General features: G+C 39.0%; 1 protein-coding gene across 3 annotated transcripts in view; it reads left to right on the top strand.

The window, feature by feature from the left end:
- The window catches only part of mttp (microsomal triglyceride transfer protein), a 126,720-nt gene that overhangs the window by 58,611 nt on the left and 50,609 nt on the right, over positions 1-17,500 (top strand). For 2 of the 3 annotated variants that reach the window (XM_061880789.1, XM_061880790.1), the window contains exons 18-19: positions 5,733-5,903; positions 5,976-6,152. In XM_061880789.1, coding sequence (XP_061736773.1) covers positions 5,733-5,903; positions 5,976-6,123 — 319 coding nt within the window. In that variant the 3' untranslated portion in view covers positions 6,124-6,152. Of the gene's footprint in view, positions 1-5,732; positions 5,904-5,975; positions 6,688-17,500 lie in introns of those variants that run through there. The other variant, XM_061880788.1, reaches the window with a different exon arrangement.

The raw sequence follows: 17,500 nt of genomic DNA, 5'->3' as shown, positions 1-17,500 counted from the left end.
CCATTCTCAGAAAAAAGGAGCTTATGGACGTTCCAGCCGTGTCACGCCGCCGCAAATAGAGCCGTGTGAAGTGTAAACACTCTATAAGTGTTGTCTGATTCACTTGTTCCACTGCACATGTATTGTGTTTCACACCTATGTCCTGACGTCACCCGGCTGGCTATTTTGGAACCCCGACACACCACAGCAGGTGTCAGGTGTCTGCACTGCTGACAGGCTCCGCCTCCAGGGCCACGCCGCTGTGAGTGAGTCCACAGCCTCGGTACCGAGTGTTTGGGCTGCATGGGTAAGATGGCGTGTCCTGAAGTGTGGAACATTCTTCTGGGTTTGTGCACAAGCACCCAGGCCAACAGGCCGACTTGACCTGCCTGCCAATGGCGAAGGCAGGTGAATGGATCAACATGACTCGGCCTCTTTCACCCTCATAATAGACTGCCAGACTATTTATAAGCGCAGAACAAACCACACACACACGCACGAACGCACGTCACACTGCATTTATCGGCAGCGGCGTTTCCATAGCGCTAAGACAGTGATGGCCAAAATGGAATGATATTTTTAAAAAATACAAATGTTAGAAAAACATGTCGGGGAGGTTTTTTTTCTCTATGGTTTTCAGTTTTATTTATTTATAATTTTCGAAAAAATGATTATTGTTAGAGGAGTATTTTCCTTCCTTTGAGCTGAATAGAAATCACTTTGGATTTTGCTTTGCTGGAAGGATAAAAACAATGATCTCAGTCCGACTGTTATTTATTTATATATTTCTTTATTTATATATGCACTAGGGGTGCACGAAGAAATCGATCCAAATCGCCATTCCTAATCATCCCCAATTTTAAATCGATACATCCTTTTTGAAAAATCAATGACAATTTTCATTTTTCAAGACGTTTTTAGGCCATCTCATCCCTATTCCAAAATGGAATAAATCCATTTTTGTCCTTGAAATTCTACCAATAATACCCCACTGTTACAATGTGAAAAGTATTTTTTTTTTTTAATTTGCTAATTTATTCCAAATTAAAAAATCACATATGCATAAGTTCTCACAGCGCTTCACTATTTCTACATTTTGTTATTTTCTGTCAGGTTCTGTTGGTTTTGAACCCCAATATGCAGAGATGGCAGGCGGCGGGCAGGAAAACATGACTTTAATGTAAAAAAGCAAATAGTGCAAATGATGAGTGCACATGCAAGGAAATCAGGAAGCAGGCAACAGGAAACATCGAGCCCTAACTGGAGGGTGAGGCAGGCATAAATAGTAGCCTGATTGGCAACTGCTACCAGGTGTGCCAGGCTGCCAAACAGGGACAGGTGAGGGACAGGTGAGGTAAAGGAGCGCTCAAGGAGACATGCAGGAAGTGAAACCAAAATAAGAGCGCTGACAGGAAATAAACACAAACTAAGGAAACACAACCAGGCGTGAATGTGACAGATCATCACAAGTACAGTCTTATTCCAAAATGGAATAAGTCCATTTTTGTCCTCAAAATTCTACACACGATACCACCATAATGACAATGTGAAAACTTTTTTTTTTATGATCAAATTTATTGAAGAAAAAAAAAAAAATCACATATACATAAGTATTCACAGCGCTTCGCTTTTTCCACATTTTGTTATGTTACATCCTTATTCCAAAAATGGAATAAATTCAATTTTGTCCTTAAAATTATCCACACAATGACAATTTTTTAACTGTGCACATTTATTAAAAAACAAAAAAAATCACTCGTATATAAGTACTCACATTAAGTACATTGTCTTATGTTACAGCCTTATTCCAAAATGGAATAAATACATTTTTGTTCTCAAAATTCTACTCACAATACCCCATAATTACAAGAAAAAGTTATTTCTTAAAAATTTGCAAATGTATTGAAAATAAAAAATGAAAAAGTTTTTTCATCAATTTTTTTTTTTTAAATGTGCATCCATCCATCCATCTTCTTCCGCTTATCCGAGGTCGGGTCGCGGGGGCAACAACCTAAGCAGGGAAACCTAGACTTCCCTTTCCCCAGCCACTTCGTCTAGCTCTTCCCGGGGGATCCCGAGGCGTTCCCAGGCCAGCCGGGAGACATAGTCTTCCCAACGTGTCCTGGGTCTTCCCCGTGGCCTCCTACCGGTTGGACGTGCCCTAAACACCTCCCTAGGGAGGCGTTCAGGTGGCATCCTGACCAGATGCCCGAACCACCTCATCTGGCTCCTCTCGATGTGAAGGAGCAGCGGCTTTAATTTGAGTTCCTCCCGGATGGCAGAGCTTCTCACCCTATCTCTAAGGGAGAGCCCCGCCACACGGCGGAGGAAACTAATTTGGGCCGCTTGTACCCGTGATCTTAACCTTTCGGTCATGACCCAAAGCTCATGACCACAGGTGAGGATGGGAACGTAGATCGACCGGTAAATTGAGAGCTTTGCCTTCCGGCTCAGCTCCTTCTTCACCACAACGGATCGGTACAACGTCCGCATTACTGAAGACGCTGCACCGATCCGCCTGTCGATCTCACGATCCACTCTTCCCCCACTCGTGAACAAGACTCCTAGGTACTTGAACTCTTCCACTTGGGGCAGGGTCTCCTCCCCAACCCGGAGATGGCACTCCACCCTTTTCCGGGCGAGAACCATTGACTCGGACTTGGAGGTGCTGATTCTCATTCCGGTCGCTTCACACTCGGCTGCAAACCGATCCAGTAAGAGCTGAAGATCCCGGTCAGATGAAGCCATCAGGACCACATCATCTGCAAAAAGCAGAGACCTAATCCTGCGGTTACCAAACCGGAACCCCTCAACGCCTTGACTGCGCCTAGAAATTCTGTCCATAAAAGTTATGAACAGAATCGGTGACAAAGGACAGCCTTGGCGGAGTCCAACCCTCACTGGAAATGTGTTCGACTTACTGCCGGCAATGCGGACCAAGCTCTGGCACTGATCGTACAGGGAGCGGACCGCCACAATAAGACAGTCCGATACCCCATACTCTCTGAGCACTCCCCACAGGACTTCCCGAGGGACACGGTCGAATGCCTTCTCCAAGTCCACAAAGCACATGTAGACTGGTTGGGCAAACTCCCATGCACCCTCAAGAATCCTGCCGAGAGTATAGAGCTGGTCCACAGTTCCACGACCAAGACGAAAACCACACTGTTCCTCCTGAATCCGAGGTTCGACTATCCGGCGTAGCCTCCTCTCCAGTACACCTGAATAAACCTTACCGGGAAGGCTGAGGAGTGTGATCCCACGATAGTTGGAACACAACCTCCGGTCCCCCTTCTTAAAGAGAGGAACCACCACCCCGATCTGCCAATCCAGAGGTACCGCCCCCGATGTCCACGCGATGCTGCAGATGTGCACATTTATTAAAAAACAAAAAACAATCCCTTGTATATAAGTACTCACATTAAATACATTGTCTTATATTACCGCCTTATTCCAAAATGGAATAAATACATTTTTGGCCTCAAAATTCTACCCATAATACCCCATAATTACAATGTAAAAGAGTTAATTTTTAAAACTGTACAAATGTATTAAAAATGTTTAAAAAATATCACATGTGCGTAAGTTTTCACAGCGTTTTACTTTTCCCACATTTTGTAATCTTACATCCTTATTCAAAAAAATGGAATAAATTTAGTTTTTCCTTAAAATTCTCCACACAATGACAATGTGAAAAAGTTTTTTCATTATTTAAAAAAAATTTTTTTTTGCACATTTATTAAAAAAAAAAAAAAAAAAAGATTTGTATAGAAGTACTCGTATTAAGTACATTGTCTTATGTTACAGCCTTATTCCAAAATGGGGGTGGGGGGAAATAAATACATTTTTGTCCTCAAAATTCTACCCATAATACCCCATAATTACAATGTAAAAGGGTTTCATTTTCTACCGCCTATTCCCTTTTGGGGTCGCGGGGGGTGCTGGCGCCTATCTCAGCTACAATCAGGCTGAAGGCGGGGTACACCCTGGACAAGTCGCCACCTCATCACAGGGCATGTAAAAGAGTTATTTCTTAAAATCAATCAATCAATGTTTACTTATATAGCCCTAAATCACTAGTGTCTCAAAGTGTACAAATATATTAAAAATGTTAAAAAAAATCAGATGTGCATAAGTTTTCACAGCGTTTTACTTTTTCCACATTTTGTAATCTTACATCCTTATTCCAAAAATGGAATAAATTTAGTTTTGTCCTTAAAATTCTCCACACAATGACAATGAGAAGGTTTTTTTTTTCTTTAAATGTGCACATTTATTAAAAAAATTAAAATAAATCACTTGTATATAAGTACTCACATTAAATACATTGTCTTATGTTACAGCCTTATTCCAAAATGGAATAAATACATTTTTGTCCTCAAAATTCTACCCATAATACTCCAGAATTACAATGTAAAAGAGTTATTTCTTAAAAATGTACAAATGTATTAAAAATGTTTAAAAAATCACATGTGGATAAGTTTTCACAGCGTCTTACTTTTTCCACATTTTGTAATATTACATCCTTATTCCAAAAATGGAATAAATTAATTTTTGTCCTTAAAATTCTCCACGCAATGACAATGTGAAAAAGTTATTTCATTATTTAACCAAAAATTTTTTTTGCACATTTATTAAAAAAAAAGAAAAAAAAAGACTTGTATAGAAGTACTCGTATTAAGTACATTGTCTTATGTTACAGCCTTATTCCAAAATGGGGGTGGGGGGAAATAAATACATTTTTGTCCTCAAAATTCTACCCATAATACCCCATAATTACAATGTAAAAGAGTTATTTCTTAAAATCAATCAATCAATGTTTACTTGTATAGCCCTAAATCACTAATGTCTCAAAGTGAACAAATGTATTAAAAATGTTAAAAAAAAATCAGATGTGCATAAGTTTTCAGAGCATTTTACTTTTTCCACATTTTGTAATCTTACATCCTTATTCCAAAAATGGAATGAATTTAGTTTTGTCCTTAAAATTCTCCACACAATGACAATGAGAAAGTTTTTTTTTTTCTTTAAATGTGCACATTTATTGAAAAAAAAAAAAAAAAATCACTTGTATATAAGTACTCACATTAAATACATTGTCTTATGTTACTGCCTTATTCCAAAATGGAATAAATACATTTTTGTCCTCAAAATTCTACCCATAATACTCCATAATTACAATGTAAAAGAGTTATTTCTTAAAAATGTACAAATGTATTAAAAATGTTTAAAAAATCACATGTGCATAAGTTTTCACAGCGTCTTACTTTTTCCACATTTTGTAATATTACATCCTTATTCCAAAAATGGAATAAATTAATTTTTGTCCTTAAAATTCTCCACACAATGACGATGTGAAAAAGTTTTTTTATTATTTAAAAAAAAAAAAAAATTGCGCATTTATTAAAAAAAAAAAAAGACTTGTATAGAAGTACTCGTATTAAGTACATTGTCTTATGTTACAGTCTTATTCCAAAATGGGGGGTGGGGGGAAATAAAACGTTTTCAGACATTTCTGCACATGTATTTAAATAAAAAAAACTAAAAAATCCCATGTGTCTGGATTCACTGTATAATGTTACCTGTTAAGTGTTGAGTATTTTTTGTGTGTCAAAATAGGTTATAGTAAAATAGCACATCTTTGTTGGAGACAGGCAAAAAGCTCCCCACACAGTAAAAATATCAAATGTATTGATACGAACCAGGAATAGAAAAGCTCTCAACGAGCACTCTGCATATGTTGTGTTTTTCAGGGGCGCTCTGGTGGTCTCTGGTAACGTTACAGTTGACTTGGACTTCATGAGCGCCGGTTTGGAGGTCAGCTTTGAAACCGAGGCCGCCCTGGACTTCATCACTACCGTGCAGTTCTCCGAGTATCCCTTCCTGGTGTGCATGCAGATGGACAAAACCACCTTCCCCGTCCGGTACTGGAGGAGCGCCAGTCCAAGCACTTTCAAGTCTTTGCAAGGATCTAAACTTTCCCGCTTGCCTTTCAGCGAGCAGGTGAAGAAGCACGAGAGTCTGCCGTCAGGGAAGAGCGTGGTGTCTCGAAGGAGCAGGAAGATGCTCGTCCCCGGTTCGGAATTCCCACTTCACCAGGAGAACTCCAACATGTGCAAGAAGGTTTTTGGCTCCAGCTGGTGAGGAGGTCCAGCAGACTCCCAGGAAGGGAGGTTAGTTTCCCCTCTATGAGGTTTCATTGCAAGGCACGCCTCGCCATCAAACACCCAACATTGTTTTGCAATGTTTACATTCCTGTGAGTATTTAAGAAATCATTTGACTTTTTTTTTTTTTTTTGCAATTGGGTGTTATTTTGTTGTCTTTTTATGGTTTTATTTATGTCGCTCACAAACAGTGCCATGATGGAGTCGACAAAGGACTTAAAAGAAAACTGGGCTGGGCGATATGTTTGAGAAGTCTTTTGTAATGGGCGATATCCATAATTAGGGATATTTTTAGGAAAATAAGGACCTGGAAAAAAATATATAAAATGTAAACTTTGTTATTTCGAATATAACCTTCCTTTATTTGAAATCCCCTCAGCTGCCAGGGCAGAAATTAAAGTAAATGTCAACGCAACCAGGGGGAAAAAAATCACATTGAACACAAGACAACAACCACTTGAAATTAGGGTGAAAAAATCAAATATATTTAAAAAAAAAAAGCCTAATAAAGTCTAACAAAATAGTGTGTAAATGTCCAGATGGGAGAAAACTGAGAGCTGTTTTTTGCAGGTTGAGACAAGCAGTGCTCTAAAGCAGTGGTCCCCAACCACCGGGCCGTGGCCCGATTGGTACCAGGCCGCAGAATAATTTTTTATAAAAAAAAAATATATATATATATATGTATATATATATGTATTTTCTTTTATTAAATCAACATAAAAAACACAATATATACTTACAAATAGTGCACCAACCACAAAAAACTCCCTTTTTCATGACAAAAACGTCCCTTTTTCATGACAAAGAAGAAAAAAAATTAATTAAAAAAAGGACACCCCCCGTCCCCCGGGCCGCGGGACAAATTATTAAGCGTTGAACGGTCCACGGATACAAAAAGGTTGGGGACCACTGCTCTAAAGGGTGAGCCTTGGTCTGACTACGGTCCAGTTTAGTGAATCCAAAATAATGTCAAACTGTCGAGATGGCGTTTCCTGTTTTATGGATAATTCCTTTGCTCTCTGCAGCTCTCAATACTACTCTCTCTTCTCACTCCATGCAGAGAATCCATTGCGAGACAAAAATATGGTGCAACCAAACTTGATAGTTGATATCATCACCTGATTGGCTGTTAGCACGGCACTCCCGCTGATCAGTGATCACTTCCTGCGTTGTTGCTAAGCGAGAGTTCATGCAACTTCCTGTTTCTTCCAGAAAAGAAAAAAAAAATCAAACATATAAAATAAGGAATGCATTTTTAATTGATATTGATTCAAGGTCTATAGCGATATAAATTGACATTGTTTTATCGCCGAGCCCTCATGTGAAGCGACCTAAAGACAGTAGGCTCTCTGTCAGTAAATGATTCACGCTTGTGTTGTTTCCGTCAGACAAGATCTGGCATGAAAATAAATATTCAAAGTTTTCAAGAAGTATTTTGTCTCACCTACATATTTCTGAAAGTGTGACTGTTTGTTGAGCAAGTTCGACTGACGGGAGGGAAGGGATCCATCCGGGCTCATTCCATATGAGGGGGTTTAATCCTATTGCAATGCAGTCTGATGAAAATGATGGAAAGTGCCACTGCACATAGCAACTGAGGCTGTGGTGAAAGATGGAATTGCCACAAAAAACATTTTAAGATGTTCAACACGCTAAAGAAGTAGGGAAAGGTGGCAGTAAATACTGATAAAGTTGAGGAATGCTCATCAAACACTTATTTCGAACATCCCACAGGTGTGCAGGCTAATTGGGAACAGGTGGGTGCCATGATTGGGTATAAAAGCAGCTTCCATGAAATGCTAAGTAATTCAGAAACAAGGATGGGGCGAAGGTCACCAATTTGTGAGCAAATTGTCGAACAGTTTTAGAACAACATTTCTCAACGAGCTATTGCAAGGAATTTAGGGATTTTACCATCTACGGTTCGTAAAATCATCAAAAGGTTCAGAGAATCTGAAGAAATCCCTGCACGTAAGCGATGATATTACAGACATTTGATCCCTCAGGCGGTGCTGCATCAAAAACCGACGTCAGTGTGTAAAGGATATCACCTCATGGGCCCAGGAACACTTCATAAGACTACTGTCAGTAACTACAGTTGGTCGCTACATCTGTAAGTGCAAGTTAAAACTCTACTCTGGGGCAGTATAGCTCGGTTGGTAGAGCGGCCGTGCCAGCAACTTGGGGGTTGCAGGTTCGATCCCCGCTTCTGCCATTCTAGTCACTGCCGTTGTGTCCTTGGGCAAGACACTTTACCCACCTGCTCCCAGTTCCACCCACACTGGTTTAAATGTAAAAATTAGATATTGGGTTTCACTATGTAAAGCGCTTTGAGTCACTAGAGAAAAAGCGCTATATAAATATAATTCACTTCACTTCACTACTGCCATCTGGCGGCTAAAGTAAATAGTGCATCCCTTATTTCTCACGTTTCATGTGTCAGGTAAACTGCGACGAATGGGGCCATATGAATCACCTTCCTACTGTATACTTACAGATCCATTGGTTTTACTATTGGATGTATATAATTATACACGAAAGACTCTAGTACAGGGGTGTCCAATCTTTTTCCATCAAGGGCCGCATGACAAAGTCAAAGCATGCGGGGGCCATTTTAATATTTTCTTCTATTTTGTCCAAATAAAATGCTGAAAAGAGACATGACATATTTTTAAAGACACAACTTGGGGTTCCAGGTGACAAATGGTGCTATTGTTGGTTATTTCCGGCGTGTCCAGAGTGTGGTTTTGTTGGCCCGCAACGTATTGTCGGATAAAACACAAAAGTAATTAAAGCTGCAAGCAGCGATGGACGGGACCGACTTTTGCTGGTGTTTCCTACCTTTACCCATTCAACATATCTTTACCTTCACATTACCTACCTTCCCTGCATCATGGGGTCACACTGGTGCTTCTTTCTTTCACCCATACATGCTGGTGCCTCCTGCCATCACCCAGACAACATATCTTTACCTGCACATAATCTACCTTCTCTGTATCCTGGAGTCAAACTGGTGCCTCCTTCTTTCACCCAGTCAACATATCTTTACCCGCACAGTACCTACCTTCTCTGCATTGTGTGGTCACGCTGGTGCTTCCTGCTTTTAAGCGGCCATCTTGAGACGGCAGCGGCGCAGCAGTTCTTTGAAGGGTCGTAAAATCAAAACCGGAGACAGTTAGAAAAACTCTTTCATCAACTTTTAATCAGAAGGATTCAATCTCTTTCCTGAGCGAGTTTTAAGCCGACACAACAAACGCGCTCAGAGGAGATAATGTTTGAAAAAAGGTAACGGGTTTTTACAAAACTTTTGTTTGAAGGGGTGATTGCCAACTTCCTGTTGATTTTTGCTGAAGAATGTAAATGAATGAAATGTAGGTCTAAGTGAGACCTACATAGAGGTTTTTGTTTCATGTGTCTACGACATTCCCACCGGAAGTTACAAGCAGTTTTGTCAGTTTTTTTTTTCTAGGAGCAGTTTTGTCTGTGTTTCATTCCTAGGGGGTGCTTGAGCGCAATTTTAAGTTTTGGGGTTTGGTTTTTTTTCATTAGATCACAATTTTTGCCAGTCCTGATGTGTGTGTCCAGTTTGGGAAATTTTAGAGCATTTTATGGGGGTCAAATTAAAGCTCAAAGAAGCAAAAATGGCATTTTTAGGAAACTTTTGTATTGAAGGGTTTTTTGCCAACTTCGTGTTGATTTTTGCTGAAGGAGGTCAGCGTATGAAATCTAGGTCTAAGTCAGACCTACATAGGAGATTTTGTTTCATGTCTCTACGACATTCCTATCGGAAGTTACAAGCAGTTTTCTCTGTGTTTTTTCCTAGGGGGCGCTGGAGCGCAATTTTGAGTTTAGTTTTTTTGATTAGATCGCAATTTTCGCCAGTCCTGATGTGTGTGTTAAATTTGGTGAGTTTTGAAGCATGTTAAGCGGGTCAAATTATAGCTCAAAGACCTTTACTGTTCCTAATATACGTAAATGACATGCCATCAACATGCCACTGTGAATTGTTCCTGTTTGCGGATGACTCGGCCCTGCTGGTATCCGGCAAGGACAAGTCACAGGTGGAACAAATCCTCACTGCTGAACTCCCTAATATTTGCACCTGGCTCGCTAACAACAAGCTATCCATACACTTATAAACTAAAAAGGGATCCATCCTATTTGGGTCCCACATCAACATTCTTAAAGTCAGTGACTTCACTATAAAAGTGGGTGACATTGTTATCACCAGGAAAGATGAGATCACCTACCTAGGTTCCATTCTAGAGGCTAATCTTTCCTGTGACAAAATGGCAACCAAGGTAATCAAAAAGGTCAACCAACGAATGAGATTCCTCTACAGAATCTCCTCTCTGGTCAACAAAAGCACCGAGAAGATTCTAGCGGGAACTCCCGTTTAACCCTTCTTCGATTACGCTTGCACCTCCTGGTACCCCAGCACCTCCAAAACCCTCAAATCTAGACTCCAAACATCCCAGAACAAGCTAGTCTGGTTACTTCTAGACCTCCACCCCAGATCACACCTCAATCCAACCCACTTCTCCAAAGTGGGCTGGCTCAGGGTGGAGGACAGAGTCAAACAACTTGCACTGAGCCTAGTCTATAAAATCCGCTACACCTCCCTGATACCAAAGTACATGTCAAACTACTTCCTTAACGTAAATGACCGCCATAACCACAACACTAGGGGGAGCTCCACAAACCACGTTAAACCCAGATTCCGATCTAACAAAGGTCTTAACTCATTCTCTTTCTATGCCACATCAATGTGGAATGCACTCTCAACAGGTGTAAAAGTAAGTGCATCTCTATCCTCCTTCAAAAGCGCTCTAAAACAACACCTCCAGGCAACTTTAACACTTTACTAATACCCTCCTCCATTCACATCCCATCTCCCCGAATTATAAACAACCGAATGTAAATAATCAAATGTACTTCTAATGTATATACTTGTTCTTATGCTATCTGAACTCACCATGTTCTCTGCTGGCTGTACATATCCTACCAAGTAAGACCTACACTGTTTCAATGTCTACATTTCTCTGTTGATGCAATTGTTGATGACTGAAGTACTGATATCAACCAAAGCTCCTCATCCCACCCCCCGGATTGTAAATAATGTAAATAATTCAATGTACATACTATGATGATTAACCTGTTTGATGACTGTATTATGCTGATAGTATATATTTGTACCATGAATTGATTAACGTGGACCCCGACTGAAACAAGTTGAAAAACTTATTGGGGTGTTACCATTTAGTGGTCAATTGTACGGAATATGTACTGTACTGTGCAATCTACTAATAAAAGTATCAATCAATCAATCAATCAATCCCGCCGCCTCTTTGAGCTGTAATTTGACCCCTTTAACATGCTTCAAAACTCACCAAATTGGACACACACATCAGGACTGGCAAAAATCACAATATAATCAAAAAAACAAACCCCAAAACTCAAAATTGCGCTCTAGCGCCCCCTAGGAAGAAAACACAGACAAAACGGCATCTAACTCCCAGTAGGAATGTCGTAGACACATGAAACAAAAACCTATATGTTGGTCTCACTTAGACTTATATTTCATACACTGACAACCCCCAGCTAAAATCAACAGGAAGTTTGCAATTCCACTTTCAAAACAAAAGTTGTGTAAAAATAGTCACATTTTTTCAAACATGATATCCTCTGAGTGCGTTTGTCGTGTCAGCTTCAAATAAGCACAGGAGAGTGATTGAGCCCTTCTGAATAAAAGTTGATAAAAGACCTAATTACTGCTCCGGTTTGGTTTTTATGAGCCCTCAAAGAACTGCTCTGCTGCTGCCGTCTCAAGATGGTGGCACCCTGCTCAGACAAAACTGCCTCTAACTCCCAGTAGGAATGTCAGAGATCCATGAAACAAAAACCTCAATGTAGGTCTCACTTAGACTTATATTTCATACACTGACAACCCCCAGCTAAAATCAACAGGGAGTTTGCCATTCCTCATTCAATACAAAAGCTTCTCTCGATTCGCAATACATTAGAGCAGTGGTTCTCAAATGGGGGTACGCGTACCCCTGGGGGTACTTGAAGGTATCCCTAGGGGTACGTGGGATTTTTTTTTTTAAATATTCTAAAAATAGCAACAATTCAGCTTTATAAATATATTTATGAAATAATACTTCAACAAAATATGAATATAAGTTCATAAACTGAGAAAAAAATGCAACAATTCATTTTTGTGGACATGTTCCATAAATATTGATGTTAAAGAGTTATTTTTTTGTGAAGAAATGTTTAGAATTAAGTTCATGAATCCAGACGGCTCTCTATTCCAACCCCCAAAGAGGGCACTTTAAGTTGATGATTACTTCTATGAGTAGAAATCTTTATTTATAATTGAATCACTTGTTTATTTTTCAACAAGTTTTTAGTTATTTTTACATATTTTTTTCCAACTACTTCAAGTAAGACCACTACAAATGAGCAATATTTTGCACTGTTATACAATTGAATAAATCAGAAACTGATGACATAGTGCCGTATTTTACTTCTTTATCTCTTTTTTTCAACCAAAAATGCTTTGCTCTGATTAGGGGGTACTTGGATTAAAAAAATGTTCACAGGGGGTAAATCTCTGAAAAAAGGTTGAGAACCACTGCATTAGAGTCTCAAGATGGCGGCACCCTGCTCAGACAAAACTGCCTCTAAATCCCAGTAGGAATTTCAGAGACACATGAAACAAAAACCTCAATGTAGGTCTCACTTAGACCTATATTTCATACACTGACAACCCCCAGCTAAAATCAACCGGAAGTTTGCAATTCCCCCTTCAATACAAAAGATGGTTATAAATACTCAGTCCCATCCATCGCTGCTTGCAGCTTTAATTATTCTTACATTCCTGCTGTTTTTTTTTTTCTTTTCTGACAACAAAAATGGAGCCACGAGCCAGAAATGGCCCCCGGGCAGCCCTTTGGATACCCTTGGAAATTTAATTCAATATAAAAAGCATTAATTAGGCAAATATTGTAAATATTTTCTACTTTTTTTATATATTTTTTGCTCGAACGCAAACATAACTTAAAAACCATTTAGTCAAGTAATATCACTGCAGCCTCTCTCATGCTTGGAGAACATCAAGATGAATATTGATAAAAACACCTAAAGATGCTCACCTTTGTCATTGAGAACTTGTCTGAGCTCAACAGAAGAGATGATAAGAAGTTGAGAGCTTTTAGTAAGAAAAAGAGGAAAGTTGTGAGCCTGAGCTGGCGTGCAAGACAGCAAGTGTGCAGATTGTTGTCAAACAGCTGAGGGCCGGCGTGGTGTCTGCCAGTCTGCCAGCCTGCTCGCGTCCATAGCGACCCTGTAAACACAGCTCAGGTTGGACTCAAGCCTGGACCTGGCTGATGTTTCAGTGTCATCAGGAAGCTCAATTTGCATGTGCTCTTCTCCTACTTCTTCATCATAAATCTGTCCCGTCCTTCTTTCTTTTCTCCTGCCGCACCCTCAGAAGTGAGACTGGGTCAGAAAGACAAGGAGATGATGCAGACAGTAATTACAATATTTGTTCAGCTTTCCCCCGCCAATGGCATTAATGCTTCTGACATCCCTGTTCAGGAATCAAACCCAAGCACCTGCCAGGAAAGTCAGAATGGTGTAGTATTACACTACCATTTTTAGTTATACAGTATGCCTATAATTAATACTCAATGAAACTATGCTCATCAGTAGTACTAGAATGTTATACATATCCATTTTCTACCGCTTATATATATATATATATATATATATATATATATATATATATATATATATATATGTGTGTGTGTGTGTGTCTGTGTGTGTGTGTATGTATATATGTATGTGTATATATATATGTATATATATGTGTACATATATGTGTGTGTGTATGTGTATACATATATATATGTGTACATATATGTGTGTGTGTGTATGTGTATACATATATATATGTGTGTGTGTGTATGTGTATACATATATATATATGTGTGTGTGTACGTGTGTGTGTGTGTATATATATGTATATATGTATGTATATATATATATGTACGTATATATATGTGTGTGTATATATGTATATATATGTGTGTACATATGTGTGTGTATGTGTGTATATATATACTGTATATATATATATATATATATATATATATATATATATATATATATATATATATTAGTGCTGTCAAACTATTTTTTAAAATTAAATAAATGACATGTTTTAATCACAGGTGGCTTGCATAATTTAAATCAACTAAAAAAAGACCCTGATATTTAGAAAAATATTTCAAATTTTGTCAGAATTTCATACATGGATACATTTTAAAAAAAAATTGTTTGCTTGATTGTATGTCATTAATATGCTCAAAACTGTATGCTCAACAATACTATTTTCATATTTTAATTTTTGTGGGAGTGACATTTGCCAGCTCACTCACTCATCTTTGTACTGATATATATTGATCAGATCACTTACATATATTGATCTGATCACTGACATATATTGACCTGATCACTGATGCTATATGTAACCATGTGCATATATACTGTACAAGATTATCGCAATACTCTTTTGTGATTAAAGAAACGTGTTAACAGAATATATACAGTATAAGTGTACTGTATGTATATTTGTGTAAATGTGTATATATAGTGTGTATGTATATGCTTATCTATGTATGTACTGTATATCAGTGACGTGCGGTCAGGGGAAGCAGTGCCTCACTTGTGATCATGCAAATAAATAAAATATATAATTATAAAATAACTGTAATTTTTAGTTTTTCATTTTCATTTAGCTTCACCAATTTGGATGATTTTTTTCTTCAAAATCGCTGAATTTTGGCAATAAACTTCTCCGTCTGCCGTGCAGCCTGAGCGCGTTCTCGTCGGGTGTGTTGCTGAGCGTTCAAAACGGCAGAGAAAAAAGTCGGAGGTGAGGCAAACCGTTCTCGTGCCTCAACATAGGGGCGCTCATGATCAGAGACATACGGTGGCGTAAGCGAGTCAAGTGCCGCAGCGAGTAACATGTTTTTGTGTGTTGGTTGAGCCGTCAAAACGGCAGAGAAAAAAGTCTGAGGTGAGGCAAACAGTTCTCGTGCCTCACGATAGAAGCGGGTGACTCATGATCCTAGACATACGGTGGCCTCAGCGGGTAAGTGCTGCAGAGAATTATTTGTGTGGATGTATATATATATATATATATATATATATATATATATATATATATATAATACAGTATAAACTATATATGTACAAACAAACAGTATATACACATACTAGATATATATACACAAATATATACACACATTCAATATATATACTATATAATAGAATGTATAGATATACATAAGAGTATAATATGTATGTGTGTATGTATGTACATATATAGTGTATACATATGTACTATATGTGTGTGTATGTATATATATATATATATATAGATTAAACATACATATTTATATATATATATAGATTATATATATATTTATATATATATAAATAGCTGAAACATTCAAACATATAAATACATACATTAAACATATATATATAGCTGAAATGTGTGTGTGTGTATGTGTATACACGTGTACAACGTGTAAATGGAATAAAACAAACAACATGTTTACTTGACCCACTTCCTGGGAAACTTATCAAGGAGCTTTTTGTATTATTAGGTCCATCAGTGCTAAATATTATAAACTTATCACTTTCCTCGGGCACTGTTCCCGTTGCATTCAAAAAAGCGGTTATTCATCCTCTCCTTAAAAGACCTAACCTCGATCCAGACCTCATGGTAAACTACCGACCGGTGTCTCACCTTCCCTTTATTTCGAAAATCCTCGAAAAAATTGTTGCAGAGCAGCTAAATGAGCACTTAGCGTTTAACAATCTATGTGAAACCTTTCAATCCGGTTTCAGGGCAAATCACTCGACTGAGACAGCCCTCGCAAAACTGACTAATGATCTATTGCTAACGATGGACTCTGATGCGTCATCTATGTTGCTGCTCCTCGATCTTAGCGCTGCTTTCGATACCGTCGATCATAATATTTTATTAGAGCGTATCAAAATACGAATTGGTATTTCGGACTCAGCCCTGTCATGGTTTAACTCTTATCTTACTGATAGGATGCAGTGCGTCTCCTATAACAGTGTGACCTCGGACTATGTTAAGGTAACGTGTGGAGTTCCCCAGGGTTCGGTCCTTGGCCCTGTACTCTTCAGCATCTACATGCTGCCGCTAGGTGACGTCATACGCAAATACGGTATTAGCTTTCACTGTTATGCTGATGACACCCAACTTTACATGCCCCTAAAGCTGACCAACACGCCGGACTGTAGTCAGTTGGAAGCGTGTCTTAATGAAATTAAACAATGGATGTCCGCTAACTTTTTGCAACTTAATGCCAAAAAAACGGAAATGCTGATTATCGGTCCTGCTAGACACCGACCTCTATTTAATAATACAACTTTAACATTTGACAACCAAATAATAAAACAAGGTGACTCTGTAAAAAATCTGGGTATTATCTTCGACCCAACTCTCTCCTTTGAGTCACACATTAAAAGCGTTACTAAAACGGCCTTCTTTCATCTCCGTAATATCGCTAAAATTCGCTCCATTTTGTCCACTAAAGACGCCGAGATCATTATCCATGCGTTTGTTACGTCTCGTCTCGATTACTGTAACGTATTATTTTCGGGTCTCCCAATGTCTAGCATTAAAAGATTACAGTTGGTACAAAATGCGGCTGCTAGACTTTTGACAAGAACAAGAAAGTTTGATCATATTACGCCTGTACTGGCTCACCTGCACTGGCTTCCTGTGCACTTAAGATGTGACTTTAAGGTTTTACTACTTACGTATAAAATACTACACGGTCTAGCTCCAGCCTATCTTGCCGATTGTATTGTACCGTATGTCCCGGCAAGAAATCTGCGTTCAAAAGACTCCGGCTTATTAGTGATTCCTAGAGCTCAAAAAAAGTCTGCGGGCTATAGAGCGTTTTCCGTTCGGGCTCCAGTACTCTGGAATGCCCTCCCGGTAACAGTTCGAGATGCTACCTCAGTAGAAGCATTTAAGTCTCATCTTAAAACTCATCTGTATACTCTAGCCTTTAAATAGACCTCCTTTTTAGACCAGTTGATCTGCCGCTTCTTTTCTTTCTCCTATGTCCCCCCCTCCCTTGTGGAGGGGGTCCGGTCCGATGACCATGGATGAAGTACTGGCTGTCCAGAGTCGAGACCCAGGATGGACCGCTCGTCGGGACCCAGGATGGACCGCTCGCCTGTATCGGTTGGGGACATCTCTACGCTGCTGATCCGCTCGAGATGGTTTCCTGTGGACGGG

Source organism: Nerophis ophidion, linkage group LG20 (assembly GCF_033978795.1).
Source record: "Nerophis ophidion isolate RoL-2023_Sa linkage group LG20, RoL_Noph_v1.0, whole genome shotgun sequence".
NCBI lineage: Eukaryota > Metazoa > Chordata > Actinopteri > Syngnathiformes > Syngnathidae > Nerophis > Nerophis ophidion.
Note: the sequence above shows the minus strand (reverse complement) of the source record. Positions and strands in the feature narration are given on the sequence as shown.